Source organism: Odontesthes bonariensis, chromosome 1, assembly GCF_027942865.1.
Source record: "Odontesthes bonariensis isolate fOdoBon6 chromosome 1, fOdoBon6.hap1, whole genome shotgun sequence".
NCBI classification, from domain to species: domain Eukaryota; kingdom Metazoa; phylum Chordata; class Actinopteri; order Atheriniformes; family Atherinopsidae; genus Odontesthes; species Odontesthes bonariensis.
In genome coordinates, this window is record NC_134506.1 from 29884209 (window position 1) to 29903733 (window position 19525).

At 39.3% G+C, this 19525-nt stretch overlaps 1 protein-coding gene across 1 annotated transcript in view; it reads left to right on the forward strand.

The window, feature by feature from the left end:
* LOC142385295 (transmembrane protein 266-like) overlaps window positions 1-19525 on the forward strand; it is a 44396-nt gene that overhangs the window by 11409 nt on the left and 13462 nt on the right. The window contains exons 4-5 of the mRNA XM_075471693.1: window positions 16761-16915; window positions 19328-19401. Coding sequence (XP_075327808.1) covers window positions 16761-16915; window positions 19328-19401 — 229 coding nt within the window. The remainder of the gene's footprint in view (window positions 1-16760; window positions 16916-19327; window positions 19402-19525) is intronic.

Genomic DNA, 19525 nt, shown 5'->3' on the forward strand with positions numbered 1-19525 from the left:
AGTTCTGGACTAGAGTCCTATTGGTTTCCAATTTACTTCATTATCTCTCCTCTGTGCTCCTGTAGCTTGCAGCCATGTCTATGCAGCATGACAGTTTCTTTGTGAGGATCTCCAGAGTCTTTCCTGCTCTTTATGACTTCATTTTGCCATGAGCGTTATAGCTGGATCTTATGTGTAGTCTCTGCTTTTCTTGACTCTACCCAGGTAGACACCAGTCAAATTCAAGTTGCGTCCTGGCGTTATCAATTCAAACTGGCTGAACCTGACCATAATTTTAAACCACAGCAAATGGGCTGAATACATCAGAATGAGATATTATTCTGAGTTATTTTTTTAAAAACATGTTTACGGCTCATTGTTATCATATGTTATTGAGTGTAGATTGATGAAGTAAAAATGTCAATGTTATTAGTTTAGAATTAGATTTACCCAAATGTTAAGTGTGCAAAACAGCAATTAATCTTTTCTCATAATTCGTCTAAATAAGAATTCTCAAAAAAAGGATAGCTCCTGTATTAGATGCATTTATTTTGTATGTGGCAGATGTAAAAAAAAAAAACAACAACAAAAAACCTACATCCATTATCTGAAAAATTATTCGGCTTAAAATAGCTCACTGAACTGAATAAGTATTCAAAGCTTGTCCTTGTTGCCTTAAGGTGATTCCACCAGCTAAAACATTCGACTTCGGGATAAGTGACAGGAGTGGTATGCTATTCATCCCAACCTATCTCATCTAAACCTACGGCTCTCTATTGGAGGTGTCCACCTTTCATTTTGTCTTGATAACGAGTCAATGGAGGGCCTGACTGGTATAAAGCTGAGTTCACTGATCTTTCCATCGTCAGCAGTGACAAGGCTCAGGAGAAACATGGAGAGACAGCAGTGCGCAGCTTCTGATGGTCGTTGCAGAAAATTCAAAGACAGTAGTTGGAAGGGGTCAATGGGTGGACGAGCTTTATTGATTGAACAAGTCAGCTTTAAGGAGACCAAACATAATGGAAATATATGTGAGGCTGTCAGCTTACCGTATGGCTTGTGTTACCAATTTCCGCAGACTTCCATTCCTACACACTGGAATAGTTATGTCTGTTATGATGAGTACTGCATCTGCATCTTTGCAGATGTGTGTCATCACAAACACCATCCCCACTGTTAACCATCATAGCTGTTATGGAGCAAGATCTTGTTACAGTTGTAGCAACATTATACATTTATATTTCATATTGGACAGGACCCACATGTCAACAGAGATGCACACTTGTATTTATAGACATGCCCGAATATGCTTGCATGAATGTTACATAGCAAGGAAGATCATCATTGATCATGTGTTAAGTCCCCCCACACCAAGTCCTTGCTGTCCCCGCTGCTCAGTGCTATATCTATTTATCATTAACTGACATCCTCTGGGTTGTCAAGCATCCATAAGTTAACTGAGATAAATTGATCATCTCAGGCTAAATATCCACCCTCCTTCTTCCGACGCTGACAATTCAGTCAGTCTTTATTATAAATTATATTTTACAGTCCATGAGCCAGAAGCCGATACTGTAATACATTTAATATCTTGTAAGTCTTTTGTACTATCTGACTATACATGTCACCAAATTCAATTACTTTACAGGATCTCAGACAGCTGGTCAGCAGCAGGTTGTTTAGGGTTGTTCTGCAACACATTTCCAAGTTTTTCTTTATGTTTGATCTTTGAGAGTTTAAAGCTCACATGTAGGTTTGTCTTGACTGTTTTGTAGGTACATTGTTAGTTTGACATTTTTATGTGATGATGTGTCCTTTTCTACTTCACTGAGGCTGAGGATTTCCTTTGAATGCAGATCGTTTACAAGATCCTCCACTTCACTCTGTGCATACACAACTTAAGGCTCGATTAAACAGGCCCTGTAGACTTCATGTTCAAGATTGTTTTACAGCACCGCAATGTAAAAATGCTAATCATTTTGGATGCATAACAGAGACATTACTGGAACAATGCACAATGACCTAAAAGCAGTCCTACGCTCACAAACTAACAGTCACTGTGTGTGTATTATACACTTAGACGTAATTGTGTGAAATGCTGGTCTTCCATAAGGAATGCGGTCACCTCACAGCGCTCCTTGTGAAAAACCACAACTTAAACAGTTTTTCTACTCACTATGCACAACCTGCTCGCTGTCCAGCAACTGTGAGTCAAACCTGGCCTTTAGTCTGAGCTCTCACTAGGATGCACATAAACACCATAAGTTGTGGCTCAGGATCCAACACACACATACATGCCAGATCCTTTCACACTACCTCATCCAGGGACTCCGTTTGACACCAAATCAGGTCTCACTCCATTGGTTCCCTTCACTCAGCCAGTCAGAGCCAGAAAAAGATGGATTTCAAAGACGCACCATCAACAGTAGACAGTGCGACTCTCACATTGTGCTGGTGTTAAAACCCAGTACATATCTTTACAGTATCCTATTCTATGTCAGAGTCAGTGGCAGCATTGATTTCTATTACAATATGTAGTGAATAGATCAGTTTTTGCTGTGACTGTGTTTTGATGGAGTCTGGATTGTTGGGTAACACTTTGCTGTACAGGGATGAATTATGAATGCAGCATTCCCTTGTAGTCCGACCTGTGACATACCTGTTGCCTGGTTCTTAAAGAGTTTTTCATAACTGGGTCACAGTTTTGCTGTTGCTGAGTAATCACAAAATCAGACCACCATTCTGTATAAATGAACTCTGTAGGGAAAGAGACCAAATCTCTCCTCTTGGTCCTCTTTGAGGCTGAGCAACTGTAAAAGATGAGTAACAACAGATTTAACAGACACTGTGGTGAAGGTTATTTTACCAGTGAGCTCAATTTTTCATATTCAAGTCATGAGTGCAAAATGTCTGCTTGTAAAAATGCTGCCAGTGGGAGTTATAAAAGTCATCATTCTTTCTTTTAGCTTTAATGAAATTCCATTTAAATTCACCAGGCTCGAGCTTTAGTGATGTTTAGGTTAAATATTTACCATAACTTAAACACTACACTAATCCCTCGTATTTATCACTTTTACCAGTAAAGTGCTGCTTTTTATTGTTTAATGTGTGATAAGAGTTTCAGTATCTACAATTCAATCAAATTTATAGCATTGTCAAATGTTTTGCCAATTAATGCAATCGTTTTTTGTTTTTTTTCCCCCAAGGCCACATCATTAAAATCAGTGAGATGTTGCAAATGCATCTCGTGAATGTGGCACTTGGCCTGATGCCCTGCAGGACCCAATTCCATTTAATTCTGTGGATTTCAGCACCTCTGAGCTTTTGGTGATTACGCCTATGTCTCTGTCTCCTCATTACTGTATCGATCCACCTCTCAAACAGACAGCGGCCCTCCTTAATTGACATTCACAAACACGACGCCCGTGCACCATCATCATGTTTAACCACAGTCTCCTGCGGCGGTTGGCAGCTTTCTTAAATCAGCGCTTTCGCGTCACCTACCTGTGAGTTGACTTTGATGGGTCACAACGGTATGCAAGCATCGTCGGGTCCATTTCTTTGCTTTCAAAATGCAAATGGGAAAAGCTGGAGTGCATCTCGTGAAGTGACCGATTGCTAAACTCACCTTTAGGGAAATATGGCAGAGGAAATGAACCTATTTTATGGACGATTGGAATGATGAAGTGAGGTTGAGAGGAGGCAAGACAGCGTCACTGGGATGCAATCCACGGCCATCAAAAAGAAAATGTGCTAGGGAGAGTAATCTATTGGCTGCTCTGCTGACTCCACCTGGGAAAGTAGATTGCCCCACTACTTGCACCACCCCCCTCACACACACACCCCTCCACTCCCTCTGCATTAGCCGGCTCATTGGCGTTCTGAGATAGTGAAGGAGTGTCACAAAGAATGTCTTCCATTGAAAATGTTTAGACATGCTTCTGCAGTAATATTAGGCACAACTGGTGCGCTCCTGAAAGTGAAAATGTCACAAGCCCAGAGTTTCATCAACATGGCGACGGTTCATTAGGTGAAGGGTGGAAGTCATTTTCAGGGGTAGTTTGAGAATGTGTTGCTGTCAGCACAGGTTTTCTCATTTGCTCATTTCCGAAGAAAACGTGGGTGTGGGATGTTTTGTTGATTAGTCTCTGAAACTGAAAGAAAAACTATATGGATTTTAATTCCTTTTAAAAATTTTTGTTAGGAATGTTAGGAATAGGAGATAAGTCACAGGATGTTTTTCCTTCACACATGTATGGTTTAGTGTCTAAATTAACAGAGCTTTGTATCATTACGGCTTGACCATGTTTTAGTCGGAGCATGTTTCGTAACAAGAGGCAAGCAGAGGGGATTATTCAAGAGAAAAAGCTACTGTGTCAAGCTGCCACTGTGTGATGAAGCACCTACTGTCAGGCATGTTTGCATATCATAGGCCGTAGAACAGTGAAGGTGGAGCTGACCTTAATTTTATCTCTTGTATGGTGCGCTGCCCTCACGTCATGTAACGGCAAAGGAGACAATCACACACAACCCCTCAATCTCTTGCTCTCTCCCTATCCTCCACACACACAAACACACACACACACACACACACACATACACATATATTTTTATGCATGAACAGAAACATAGCACGTAGAGGATTTATACACGAAGAAAGAGAGACAGGAAACAAGGCCAGGCCCGAAAAGCCTTCTCACTGCACTGCGTAGTGGTTGTTATCTAATCCTTTGTAATCGTGGTTCACTTCATATTCCAGTTGATACTGGGCTGTCACACCTTATTAGGAACAATAGGGTTCCTTTATTGATGCCTCTGCACATTCAGAAAGGCTCTTCTTTTTCTCTCTTTCACTGTGTTTCTAGGTCTTTCTGTATCTCTACCAATTTTCTCTATATTCTCGCTTCTCCTAATATTCTCTTAGTTTATTTCGGGCTTCTTTGCACATGCGCTGCCTAAGTTATTTCCGTTCTATTTATGCCTTCAGTTTCACATGAAGTCTGCCTTTCCATGCTGAATACCAATCAGCTTTTGTAATGCCAAAAAATAAGCCTATGTCCTCTTATCACCGTAAATCTTGCTTGACGCATCAGTGTGTCCCACTGACCAGAACTACCAGAGACGCCTTCACATGCGTGCAGGAGCCTGCAGGTTCATGGTTCTGCAGTGAAGGTGAACGAGAGTGGACAGGTTGGAGATTTCCAGCACGCTTTTACTATATTGTTGCCTAACAGAATGTTCCAATCAGGAGAGAAGTGGGCGACATTGTGAGAGGTGGTTGTTCTAGCTAGCATCAGGGGGCAGTTGCAGTGTTAGCAGTTTTGGCGGCATGGTAAGTGGAGTGTAGTTATTATTAGAGTTGGGCCCATCCATCTTCCTGTCTCAGAAAAATGCTGGGAGGAACAAGGTGGCGTGGGCTTGTATTCAGCACTTTCATGGCCACCCACTCTCCCCATAGTCATCAAGCTGCTTTTGTTTGTTTTCTCACTTTTTAGATTTTTTTTTAATTTCATGGGTTTAAGGGTTGTTTTGGTGCATTTGCACTCTTGTTTGTGCGTGCTTTCACAGGTGTCTGACTGTGTCAAACAACAATGACAAAACAAAACCAAAAAAACACTGGTTGCAGTTTGAAAATGAGATAATAATGATCTTTGATACATTTGCATATATGTATATATATATATATATATATATATATATATATATATATATATATATATATATATATAAAATAAAGATGATTTATTTATTTTTCAATGAGAATGAAATACAGTCACAGGAGCAAAACAGAAAGCATATGCTGTAGGTACCTGTCATTGTAAGCTCTGTTTACAGGTTAAATAGATGGATAGATACATAGATACAATAGATACATTTACATTAACTGTAGCACCAAGGAAATGTTAAAGACTTTTAAAGTGTTATGGATTATATATAAGCGGTAAAAAAAAGCCTCTTGGCTTAAAGCATGATACTGATGGCATGATAGAGGATGAAGAAAATTAGATGGGCTTATTGGATTAAAAAAAAGAAAAAGTTCACTGTAAAAACATAGTGAGATTCAAGCTGCCAGACTGGCTCACCAGACCACTCCAACCCCCAGAATGCAATTACAAGTGAACACCTGAGCGGAGGAATGATGTCACCTCCCATCCCAGTGATGGGTTTGTGGTTGCCAGACGCTGAGACAGAAGCATATGTTGCTGATACGGTTGGTCCAAATATGCAAGGAGTCCATGGTTAGGAACCAACACCAGATGGTTAATCTAAATATGTAGTGAGCAGGAGGGGGGGGCACGTACTCCCATGCTTTGCCACCCACCAGCTTTATGCTGAGGGTCCAAATGTTCTATTTTGGAAATACTATCGGCTCATTTGCTACACTACAATGATTTTGTTGTCAAATTGGATCTCGGCCTTGACTGCGGTTACATAAGATACTCTGTGACTATTTTGCATATCTATTTAAGGCTCACCACGTCATTTCCAACTTAAACCTTATCCTCAGAACTTTGTATCATTGCATGAAAGAGCTCATCAACCTGAATTTAAAGAGTTCAACACACCTGTGCTGTTAGCTATACTTGTGTTGCATTGTGCAACACAAAGTTGTGTGACCATCTACTTTAGCATTGCAGTGTTACTTTACATGCTTTTACTTTGTTTGAGAAAGGGGGGAAAAGGTGACATGTTGAAGTGTTACTTGTTGGAATAATGCATTCTCTAAAGGCTTTTACCTGGTTGAGCCAATTTGTCCTGATTTAATTAGGGAGCACAGGATGTTTTCTGAGACAGCGAGCAGGGACTGACTGCACCTTCCTGTTATCTCCCAGTCTCCTTTATTCCTCTGCTACTGGAACGGCTGCATGCCCATGTAATGTAGAATCTAAATGTTCACTGTTTGCACAAGGGCTGTTTTCTGTGATAAGTACAAATTAACTTGATAAACTTCAATTTCGGAGATACCTCAGAAAGCTTTTACTTTGTGATTTTGTGATTGTGCATTTTCAGATGATAACTTCTGTAAATTACCGGGCATTGTTACCGGGCATTGTTCAGCAGCTCATCAGACTTCACACCGAAACGATTTGATTAAATCAGATGTGCAACGATTAACAGGCCTGTGCATTTGTCATTAAACACAGCAGTTCTGCCACAAAAGTAGTACATGAACAACCAAGGTGTAGCTTTTCACCCATGCACCCATGCTCAGTCAGTGAATCAACCTTGGAAGCAAGGGGCAGAGTGTTGCAGTGTAGTTGATATTCACAGACATGAAAAATGTGAGATTCTTTGACTTTTCTTTTAGAAAGGTCAAACTCTCCGGATAAACCTTCATCTTACTCCCCAAATAAAAATAAATATTGTTGTCGGAGGGGTAGTTTACAAAAGGTTAGATACTAAAAATACAGAAAACATAGTGATATCCAGATTTATTGTGCTCTAGAAGCATTCAAGGATGGGGTTTGACATCTTTAGATGTGTTTAGATGTTCAAAACCTAATATTAAAATCCTTAAAATGATAAACAGACACTCTTTCTCTTTCTTAAAGGGTTATTGTTGGTAATTGGTCTGATAGTTCAGCAGATTGTGTTGCATAAAGATTTAATACACTTTTATTAACGGTACCACTGCCATCTACTGCTTTTTTGGATCTTATCTTTATACCAGACTATGAAAGACTATGTAACCTCACCTACCTGAAATGTGGATCTCACACTTAGCAAATGTGAAGCGAGCTGTTAGCAGCTGAAAAAAGTTGGAAATGGGATAAGATTCTCATTTAGGCTATCTTAGTCAAAGAAAAAGTTGCCAACAATGGTGCTTATTGTAATAAAATTCAGGATATCTACCGTTACAGATGATTTGTTCAGTTGGTAAGCAGTTGCAAAGCGTCACTCACAAATTGTGATTTGTGAGTATTAAATTCAATGCAACTCGACTGCACATATGATGTTCTTTTTGCCGGCATTGACAGTGAGATTGATAAGCTCAAAGGAGCATGGTTCTGATGCTTTGGAAAATTTGGAACAGTTTCCATTCCCACTTAGGATCTGTGTTACTGTAGGGCCAAGTACACAACGAAGGAGGAAAATATTCAATTTCTTTGAAAAATGGTTTCCTATAAAGTGCTGAATAGATTTTTGCTCCAATGTACAATAGTTTTAATTCCCGGTAGTTGATTCATTACAGAGGCGCTATGTAAAATAAATCAATTAAATAATCAATTTAATTTGAGTCTTTTCAGCTGTGTGAATGCCTTGTTTTTAAGTTTCTATGCACAGTCTCTTGGTTATTTTTCTCAACAAAGTTAAATCAGTGTTGACTTTTGTTACCTGCATTTCAGATAAACTGCAGAATGGCTTCTGAATTGAGTTTGTTAACAATCTGCAGTCTGTTGTAACATTATGCCAATCAAGGCTTGCTGTGATTGGCTGGCCACATATCAGCGTGGACATAAGGTACACACACACACACAGAATACAGAACACTCAGTGCAGGCACACACCACGCTGACCTTCCTGTCTCCTTGCAACACACAAATGAGTCTTTCCCCAATGTTCCCACAGGACTGCGATGGAAAACTGAACACCAGTTGCCCTTGTTCATTATGTGGTGCCCACAAGTAACTAATCAAAGTACCACACATTTAATTTGATGCGAAATAATCTAATTTTGATGCCACATTTTTTTGTGTCAAATATCCATTATATTAATGTAATGCCTTTCAACATCAGGTTTGATGCTGTTTTCCCAGCCTGTTTGTCCCTCCCCTGCTTATGGACAAGTGTCTTTGGGTGTGAGAATATTTAGCTGCCATGTGCTAAGTACGTACTGTATGTACATATTATGCCTTGTGAAAGTATTCACTTCTCTTTAACATTTTTTCAATTTTGTTGCCTTATACTTTTGGGGACACATACATCATTTGATATCAAACACGGCATGGCTGCATCATGAAGGTGCAAAACTAAATATAATGTAAAAAGAAACTTTAAGTTTATATAAATATTCAGCCTTTTTTTTTTCAGCTGCAAGTCTCTAGCATTTGTCTCTAAGTTTGGCACATATAGCCACTGGGATTTTTGCCCATTCCTCAAGGCAGAACTGCTCCAGCTCCTTTAGGCTGTACGAGTTCTGCTGCTGTACAGCAAACCACAAGTCATACTACAAATTCTTAATTGGACTGAGGTCAGGGCTTTGTAGACCACTCCGAGGCTTTTAACCATGTTGCCTTAAACAATTTGAATGTTGTTTTACCAGTATGAGTCACACTGAAAGCTAAAACTCTATTTTTTCACACATGAATACCAGAGATGTTCGGGTTCAAGTGTGGACAATTTGGTCTGGACCTTTTCTGCAGTTGCAGTTCACACAAGCACATCACAGTGGGAAGCTAGAGATGTGCTCTTTCCAGGTAAAAATGAGAGGGAGGGGTTGTGGTTGAACTGCTGATTGGGGCAAGGAGGAGGCAGCATGTGATGTAGAAATTATCCGGTGGAAATCACTGTTTTTTTAACAACAAGTTTAGAATAGAAGCTGAGGCCAAACATTTAAAAAGCAGAGAAGTTACAAAACCTGAAAACTGGATCACCATCCTAATACCAGAATGCTACCCCCAACCCCAGCTAAATGACCACAGTGATCAGAGAAATTGGGATTGGAGCAGACTATCACCACAGTAAACAAGTCCTGAATTGGCTCAAATCAAGAGGAAATGTAATGAATGTAATGAATAATGAAATGTATCTATAAACACGCAAAACAAAAGCTCAACCAGAACACAACGAATAAACCCAAATGCAAAGATAAGTTCAGGGCTTTAATACTGAGCATTTGTGGTAAAACTCCTCAGATCCTGTTCCTGAGCACATGATTAGGTGATAGAAACAGGCAAACAGACCAGCTTATACTGCAATGCCTGGACACAACATCCAAACATGTGGGATGATACCCGCAGATGGAATGCGGGTGGAGACCCGCGGCGGCCACAGGTGGGGACACCTCAAAGAGGAAAAGATGCGAAGAGACAAGACAACAGCAGCTGGGACCACCAGTGCCATAAAGCACCTGGAAAGTGCAAAACAAAAAACAAAAAAAAAACACAACACACGTGACATATGCCCACAATACAAATGACATACCTTGAACGGGCGCATACATTCCTGGGAGCTGAGGCGCAGCTTCCCCAAACAGGGGAGGAAAGTGAGGCAGTGAGCCATGTCATCACAGCTAAAGAGCCAATGAGCTACAATTAGCGGGGATACAAATCAGCACAGCGTGCAAGTTTAGAAGAGAGACATACCTCCGAAAGGCCACACAGCCCACTACAAGGCAGAGGAACAGAGTGACCTAATGCCCTCACACACAAACTGAAACCCAAACTGAAAGCACAAGCCGCAGCCACCCACACCAGCACCTGGAAATCAGGCTCTAGCCAGGGACAAGGACACACACTTGCAGAGCAAACACCTGCTGATATAGGGCCACGCCCTGCAATCAGAGCTACATCTGGTGTGTGTTTAACCGCGTAAGAGAGTCCATCCTATTTGGGTTACGAGGCAATATTTTAAAAGACTACAGAATGGATACAAAAAAAATGCACACATGCAAGGTTGACGAAGATCACTGTTTTTAATAAACCTATAACACTGTCCTTACCAACCAGCTTCTGCTCTTCCCTTTTCACTGCTAATTAGGAAAACATTCTCACATGCCATAAAAAGGTCTGTGAACACAGTAGTCACGAGTAACAATCAACAAACAAAGAAAAGTAACAAGCTGAACTAAACTGAATATTTACCAAAAACTGAATTTGATGAAAAGGGTGCCGTATTTGTTCTGTCCTACTCTGAGTCTCAGTACGGGTGAAAATTTGTTTAAAAAAATAAAGAAAAAAGAAAATAGTGTTGAGATGATCATATTTAACATCTTCATTCACAATTCTGCTTCTCTTCCCAGGAATAGTTGTTATCGCCACTTTCAAAGCACCTCAGATGATTGGCCAATAATAGAACGCAAGTCAAAGCAAAAAGCCCTCAGTTACAAGTACAAAGAGATAGCAAGACAGCTGTTGCCTCAACTCATTACTCCAAACAACACTGATGTCTTGTTCAGAATGGGATTGAGGGTTTCTCAGGGACTGATTGATTCCACTGTGGCAGTATATTGTAACACTAATCCATCAGTTGACCGTGATTTATCAAATAATTACAGTACGTGCAGTACAGCATGCTTTTTATGTTTAGCACTATTTTTATATTGATATGAGGAAATTAAGCAAACATTGGCTGTTGTGGGTAAAGATGATATTTTAAGTCAAGTCTATTTTTCAAGAATGTATTCACATAATTCTAATCTAAAAACCATTAAAGTGCCCATATCAACTAAGCGTTTCCATGACGTCCTGTAAAGTGAAGCTGTGATAAGATAAACTGAAGATCTATTTGATGTAGACTGTTTGAACAACTAACATTAAAAGACACATTTACAATTATTTGAGCAGGAATTTCAAAGAGTTCCTAAAATATTTCATTAAAGAAGGCAAATATGGTAACAACTACTTGTTTTCACGTCAGTATTTGAAACATATTAACTGGAATTAAAGCATTTTGAGTTCAGCAATATCTTGAACTCAACAAAAGCCCTGAAATGTATATCATATATTCTATGAAATATATTCTATGTTGAAGAATTGTGCAAAATGCAAATCTTCAAATTGGCATTCTCTGTATTTTCTAGTAATCTGTGAATATAACAGAAAAGAGGGATAATCAAAAAAATTGTAAGAAGACAAAGTAAAGAACCTGTTTTCTGACACTGTATATTGAACAAACCCTCTTGTAGCAATACCTCCCTCCACTGCAGTGGAGTACTTTATCTGATGAGGCCATCGGTGCTGAGAGCCTGACAGTTTCACCGTTTGGTGGCTCACTTGATGTGATGCTATATTGATCCCTTTGCCTGATTTAATCTCCCTCCTCAGTTTCCCTGTCCAGCCTTACTCGGTCTCACCAACAGTGGAAAACACTGACAGCTATATCAACCTGCTAAACACACACTTGCATGAGAAAGGAGTTTACAAAAAAGAAAAAAAAGGCAAAGGGGTGGACTGAGAAATTGAGGATGCAGGAGATAGAAAGGCAAAAATGCAGGAAGACATCCAATTTAGAGTCCAGAAAGTCTCATGTGTACGTCAACTAAACTAGTATTGGCAGTAAATCAGTATGATGTTGGGAATAAATGTGTGAAGCCAAAGCCGTTATGAGAACACCCAGTTTAAGAATTTGACCTTGTCCACTGATTGTGCTTGCCGACTAGTGACTCGAGCCAGGTGGTTCTGTCAGACTGTCAGGGCAGATTGGGTCAGAGAAACAACATTTGCTACTGTTCTTTTGCTTTAATCAGACTCATTAATATACTGCATGTGTCACCAGCAGTGTCTGACTGTGTCCCCTCTGGGCCGGGTAAGTTTTGGCATGACATGAAGTAAGGACACACACACATTCAACCTTTTTGTCAAATATCTTCACGCTGCTTGCAAACTCATATTATATATTCCTTTGTGTGTGTGTGTGTGTGTGTGTGTGTGTGTGCGTGCGCAGCTGATACATTGGCTTCTACAGGAGCCTGTACAATAGAAAAAAGGTATATGATATTATTGCTGGGGAAATTATAACTCCGGTTTATAGACTTATTCTAATATCCTGAGATGATAGATTTGATAATGGATAGGATGCACTTAGAACAAGTGAGGGGTGATTACTTGACACTTTTTTTTAAAGGAAATTGCATCCTAGTCTGGATTGAGGAACTCTATACTTCTTTATACTTCACTATACTTCTATAAAGTCTATGACAGAAAGAGGAAGGAGATCTGTGTGTGCAAACTTCAGAAGAAGTAGGTTGAAGGTCAGTAAAGTCTCAACAAGTTGGAGGGTTTATGTACACCCATGCAGACACACACCATCCGATGAAGTATGATACCTATGTCACGATCATTAATACACTCATGTCTGTGCTGGACTATTTACAACCACTCAGAGCAATCTCTCGCAGTATGGTTGGCAAGACTGCAAGCAATCAGTCTGACCTTTGGCTTAGAAGAATGTTGTTAAAATTGGTATTTCTGCACCATTTTCTTGATGTTTAGAGAAGGCATTATCTATACTCAGGCCTTCCTTTAAAAATGATCAATCAATGATAAACAAACAAAATTACAAAGAAAAAAATTGAAAAATTGATGCCTTTCACCAATGACTTTAGTTTTATATAATATTTTTAATATATATGGCTTTGGTCCTATTTAGGGGTTTATAGATGGGACCTAGTAAAATTATTCCCAAAGTGGACCTTTACACACTGTTTTCATCAGTGTTTTGTGTGATTGACTTTATTATGATATGATTTCTGGAGGCTTCAAAGCTTGAGGAACTTTGTTAAAGTTTATGTGGACGTTTATCACCTCTTTTCACGACTGCCACTCAGTGTGGGATTGTTCTGGCAATCTTTTTTCCAACTTTTTTTCTTCCTTGGAGCATTTACATAAAGCATCAAATCATTTGATAAAATATGCAATCTAATCAAAATATCTAATCACGTTGTGGATCTCAACACTTTGGAAATTGTGGCTGTTTGAAACTGTAAAATGTTTTTTTTTATGATTTAATGGCATAGAAATACCTCAGCACATTTCTTTTCTATTTGTTTTGGAATACAGGTTTCTACATGAGGGCGATTTGATAGTTAGGCCAAGGATGCTTTTCGAACATCTTTTGATGATTTGTTCACCATGTTGAATTATGACAAGTATTTAAGTAAAACAAGTATTTCACCGCATAACAAAATGTCAACTTATTCCAATGTTTTTCCCAGTTCTAATACTTGAATAGTCTTTGAACATCACAGCTTATTTGTATAACTCTACGTGGCTTATTAGCATGAGCAACACAGAGCACCTGGTTAAAAGAATATGTCATTACATACTGTATGCCCGTTATGTAGATATTTTGCAGTTTTGGTCATTTTTGTGTCACAATTTCAGTCTCTTTCCTAAAAACTGTATTTTGGACTGAACCTACGGTGTGATTTGAGTTGAGATAATCTTACATTTTAGATGACCGAGACCTAGCCTCAAAGATGTTCTTACCAGCTGCAAAAAAAGTAAGAAAAACAACAAAATAGATAGATAGATAGAATAATGGATTGATAGATTGATTGATTTACGGTTAGATAGAGTTGGATATAGTTAGCATCTTATCTGCAAGATGCTGTATTCTTGCATGTGAGTCTGTACGGCCACTGACACAATATCTGGCACCCGCGAAGTCTCGTCAACACACTGGTGGAGCAGATTCTTCACCATCTGGAGTTTGCACACTTGTGCCACCCCAACCAAAGCCAAGAAGATGATTGCTATCAGCATGGTCACGCCTTTATTAGATTAGCCATGCATTGTTTGGAGCGTTGTGGCTTTACATGTGCCAAGTTTGAACGAATACTTCTCCCAGGGAAAGCAGTTAGAAGGTGGAGCGATCAATTCATCAGCAGCTGAAGACAATTCCCTTCTAGCTACGGAAATGTGTGGAAGGAAGTCACGAAGATGCAGATGAAGAAGAAAAACTCCTTTCATTAGGATTTCTGCAGCTTCTGTTTCAATGATATCCCTGATCCAGCTGTTTATGACAGTGTTGCAGGCTGTGTGAGTTTCATATCAACTCAAATAACCAGTGAGGCCCACATGTGAAATAAAAGCCACGTGTGGCCTCTTCCACTGATTTAGCAGGGATTAATATGCAGTAAATGAGGAAGTGACACGTAAAAAAAGTTTTGTTTCAGCACTGAATCAACAGCAATAAATGCTCCTGGTTTGTACTGGGAGTTTGACATGGAGCCTTCCCCTCATTTTGTATGGTACAATATTAGATACTTTCATTGAACATCTGCAGTAGAAGAAGGTAAAATAGGTATTTTATTATGGCTTGATTGATTTTAGTCTTGTAGTCTCTGTATCATCTTCCTTGGATGTCACTTTTATAAAATCATGTCAAGGATATGATACAATTTCATCCAATATTTCAAAACAAAGAGATGACGAGATGAAATATGCTGTTATGATAATAAAAACCTCCAAATTCTTGCATGATGAGTAGTAGAAATCCGTTCTAAAACCACAGCGAAAATAGAGCCATTTTGCCACCGTTGCAGCTCACCACTATTAGCACCATGCCAAGAAATGAAGACATGATCAGAGGAGAGAAATGCTCTGCCAATGTCTGTCTCTTCCATGCCAGTGCATGGGGAGAAGGGAAAGGTAGTGGGCAGAGCCAACTTTCCATCCCAGATGGAGAGCTCGTGAGAGGCATTGTTTCTCCCAACTCCAACTGTCAGCCCTTGTAGCAGTTGATCTTTATGACCGTCTCACGTTCTTAAAACAGCATTTAGCCATCTTGCCAGACACTTTAAAGACTCAAATGCTGTATCCTTATAGCACCTATTAAAATGAAAAGTCTCAAAATGTTAACCTACTATTTTTCTTCAATATTACGCATCTTTTCCAACTTTTCATTAAACAACCGATTATGAGCTTCTAAAACTGTGAGTGATGTTTTATGAAAAACATGTAAAAAAAACCCCTCACATGTTGATTTATTTCTTCATATCCCACTGTGTGTCTTTTGTCCCAGGCTGTTGTGCTTGCAAAACATTAAACCCTTCATTCTTAGCAGCATCCTCGACAGTGACTCCCTTCATTGCCATGTCAAAAGCAGCCCATCGGTATTCTGGTCACCCTGCAGATGGTCAAATCACTAGTTCACAGAGCCTCAGTGTCCCTCCCCTCTGTCAATGCTGTCTCTGACCCCCCTTTGCTCTGACTATTGCCTCCAAAATGCCTGGATTTAAAGCTGCAGTCTGCAACTCTTTTTCAGGCATAATGCCGGGAACTGTCCGGGGATTCTGAAAGTAGTACATTAAATACCCCAATACAAAAAAAAAATAGTTCTCTAGGTCCCCTATTTGTCCCGCCAGGTCCCTCCAAAGCCAGCAGGTTTGTTTACAAAATTGCAGACCGGACCGGTAAAAGGTAACCAATCAGGTTTACGAGCTGGGCTCTGCTGCCTGTCAATCACCAATTGTGCACGCGCGATACAAGGTAGGCTCGTCCCCACGCTTATTTATCTAGACTATTGAACTTCATTACGGGCTTGTCTACTTACTGTGTCTTCCATGATCGCAAATGACAGGTGAGTTGATGAATGAGGAGTCGTGTAAGCGCATCTGGCGTGCACGTCTACGTGCACGAGTTCTCATGTGTTTTGATGGGGCGGGACAGGAAGTTGAATAACTTTTTATTTTTCGGTTAAAAAATAAGCATTTCTTGCATTTTGCGACTACGGAGGTCACCGTTTTCAACTTCAAGCGTTCTGATAGATCATGTAAACTCTTAAAATGCCAAAAAGTAGGACTTTACGTATGACAACAACAAATCCTGCAGACTGCAGCTTTAAGTAGACATCACCCTTTATATGTACTACCACCCTCTGTTGGGCATTTCAGGAAGTTCAAATCTTTGTGTGAACTCACTGAAATATCAGTGTGCCACTGTGGGAGAACGCAGATCAGTGCAAGTACATTAATCTACCTTTTTTAGTTAAGGATTAAGTTAAAGTGTATTACTTTAAGTGTAAGGTTGAGTCAAACTGTCAATGAATTTGAATAAAAATGATCTATGCTGATAGAATTGAATAAAACGCCCTCTCTTTCTTACTTCTTTTCTCAGGTCCAACTGGCTGAAGCCATGCTGCGGGCGTCGAGTGGCTCTATGGCAGGTCTGTCTGCTTAGTGCTGGCTTCAACTGTATCCTGGTGGCCTGCGTTATCCTGGTGGTGCTTTTCCTGTCTTTGGAGCTGCTCATAGACACCAAACTATTACAATGTAAATAGTCTGCATTGGTTTCTCCCATTTTAACCTGTACTTTTCTATAGGAAAAGGTTTGCTGAGCATGCATGTTCCTCTCCATTTATACACTGTGACATTCATGAAACACCTGGGAGTCATACGGTGCAACTCACAGCAGCAAGTCCACTTGAACAGCAGGCAGTTAAACTCTTTAGTGTCCTTGAGCTTTATACTCGGTCTCTAATAACTCTACTGGCACCATTCCTGCCCCTACCTGCCGACAGGATTATGTTGAGAGACTTTATTTTCAGAAGTGAAAAATATGTGCTACCTTCATGATTACACCTTTTTAACTGAATGTTTACAGCCTCTTGAGAGCTCTCACTGCTCATAAATGTTTGAAATATTTATTTTGTTCAAAGTCAACTGAAAGAGATTTTTGTGAAGAGTGCTTTAAAGTATTCTTTTTAAGTGTAGTGTAGTCTGCCTCAAAGGTCAAGAAAGATGGAATCTAGGCCGACTCAGCAGACCTTCGGACTTCTTTAAGCTCTTTAAGCATTTTATTAAAGATAAGTCCCAGTATGAGGAAGAAAAGAAATGTCTTTCATGTTAATTAATTATCGACTGCATGCAGCAACATGCAGTAGAGAACAACCCACAGAAATACACTGCGCCCACTTCTTCTGGGTCAAAAGTGGGATCACTTTAGAGTGAGTACATATTTTTTGTGAATATCTTTCAAATATGGCTTTTGAACTGTATAAGCACTAATAAGACATTTCAGCAAAATACAACCTTATTTACAGTTTGGAAGGGAACAGAAAAGACTAAGAAGAAAGTTGGAAATTACTTTTTTTGACAAAAATAAAATAAAATAAAAGAATACCACCAATATCTTGGTGTTGCCTTAGCAGGAAAGGGTGCACACTGTATTTTGTCCTCCATCATATGTATACACTATAGTGTAAATCTATCAGCTCCAACTCTTTATGGCTTTGATGGAAATGTGACATGCAGACACTTCTAAGTTTGCAACACTTGGGTCTTCAAGCAAATCCTAATAAACCTAAACAGATCTTGTCTCTGTGAAAACAAGAACTTCTTAACCTTTTAAATGTTGAACCTAAAAGTTGGATGAGAACTTGATGAAATTTTGTTTTCTGAAGGTTTTATTTTCAAGTCTCTGAAGCAAATAGAAAGCAAAAATAAGCCTTTTTCTGCTTTTTACTGTAAATTATTTCCTTAACCTTCATGTTCATAGAAATTCTATGACCTCCTATTTATTAAAAAAAAAAACAACAACTCACTAATTGACCATGTGTTCTGAAAATAATGACATCATACAAACTTTGCAAATCCATCTCTAAGGGATTTACATGCACAAGTTATGTCTGCTTTTAGCAGGTTAAAATGGTTCAGCAGCTTTGCCTTATTTATCATGTGTGGAATAAGAAAATGCAAATTAGTCTCTACTTCCACTACTTACCTGCTCAAACACTGTAAAACTCTATGCTACACGCTTGCAAGTTGTAATATTGAAGCATGAAAACCAATTTTACAGAAGAAGAACAGGGAATTCTACTGGACTGCTTAGCCCAGACTCCATCCTGTGGATTTCAAGTATTTGCTCTTTATAGGTGAACCCCTACCGGGATGAATCTGTTTTTCTGAGTTTAGTGTACTGTAGCTTTGATGCGAAAATGCTCAGCCATGATGCTGGCTTATTATTTCAGTCATGAAATGTCCTCTGTTCATGAAAATCCCCACACTGTCAAATTAAAAAAAATCTAATGTGATGGCCTTTTTAAGGAGGATTCTGGATGCAGGACTTCTGGATATCTATACTTTTACTTAAGTAAATCCTTTAATTACATATTCCGCATCAGCTTTATTTGACTTTTAATTAAAGTATGTTATGCAAATGACCTGAAATGGTGTCTATATTAAGCAGTCATGTGTATGCACATATGTGTGTAAGCTTGCCAGTCACAGAGGAGCTGGATGATAAATGGTTTTGATGGAGAATGATGGAGTGAGGTGATAATGAACGAAGTCTCTTGTCAGTGGCAGCAGGCACACATTTCCATCGATTATTGGCCAGCATCCAGCACTGATGATACCCGAGTCTCAAAAGGGGGGACTGCAGGACTAGTCACTTTAGATCTATTGTAATCTTGTTCTTAGTCTACTGCCAGTGCTGCAAGGCAAATATAAGGGGGTATAGTATAATGTAATGGATGAACTCCTACCTAATAGGAATAATTAGATAAAAATGACAAAGACAAAATTATGTCAAAATGTAGAGCAAGAAATCAGAAAAAAAAAGTTTTCTTTAATCTAAATTCACTCTAAACATTACTTGGAAAGCAGGAGCAAGCGGTATAATATTCTATAGTGTTTTTCCTTGGAACTATTATGAACATGTTTCCTGTTTTCTCGCCCTGTCAGTTTCCAATGCGTTCCAATTTGCCAGCATTATCCACTGGATCAGCCTTATCATCCTGTCACTCTTCTTTTCAGAGGTAAGATATGTATTATATTAGCCCAAAAATTCAGTTTTTGATTTCTAAATTAACAAAAAAAACTTCCCTTCTTCTCCGCTTTTGGGCTCTTTGGTGATGTCATGTAACCAGAGAGTTATTTTAA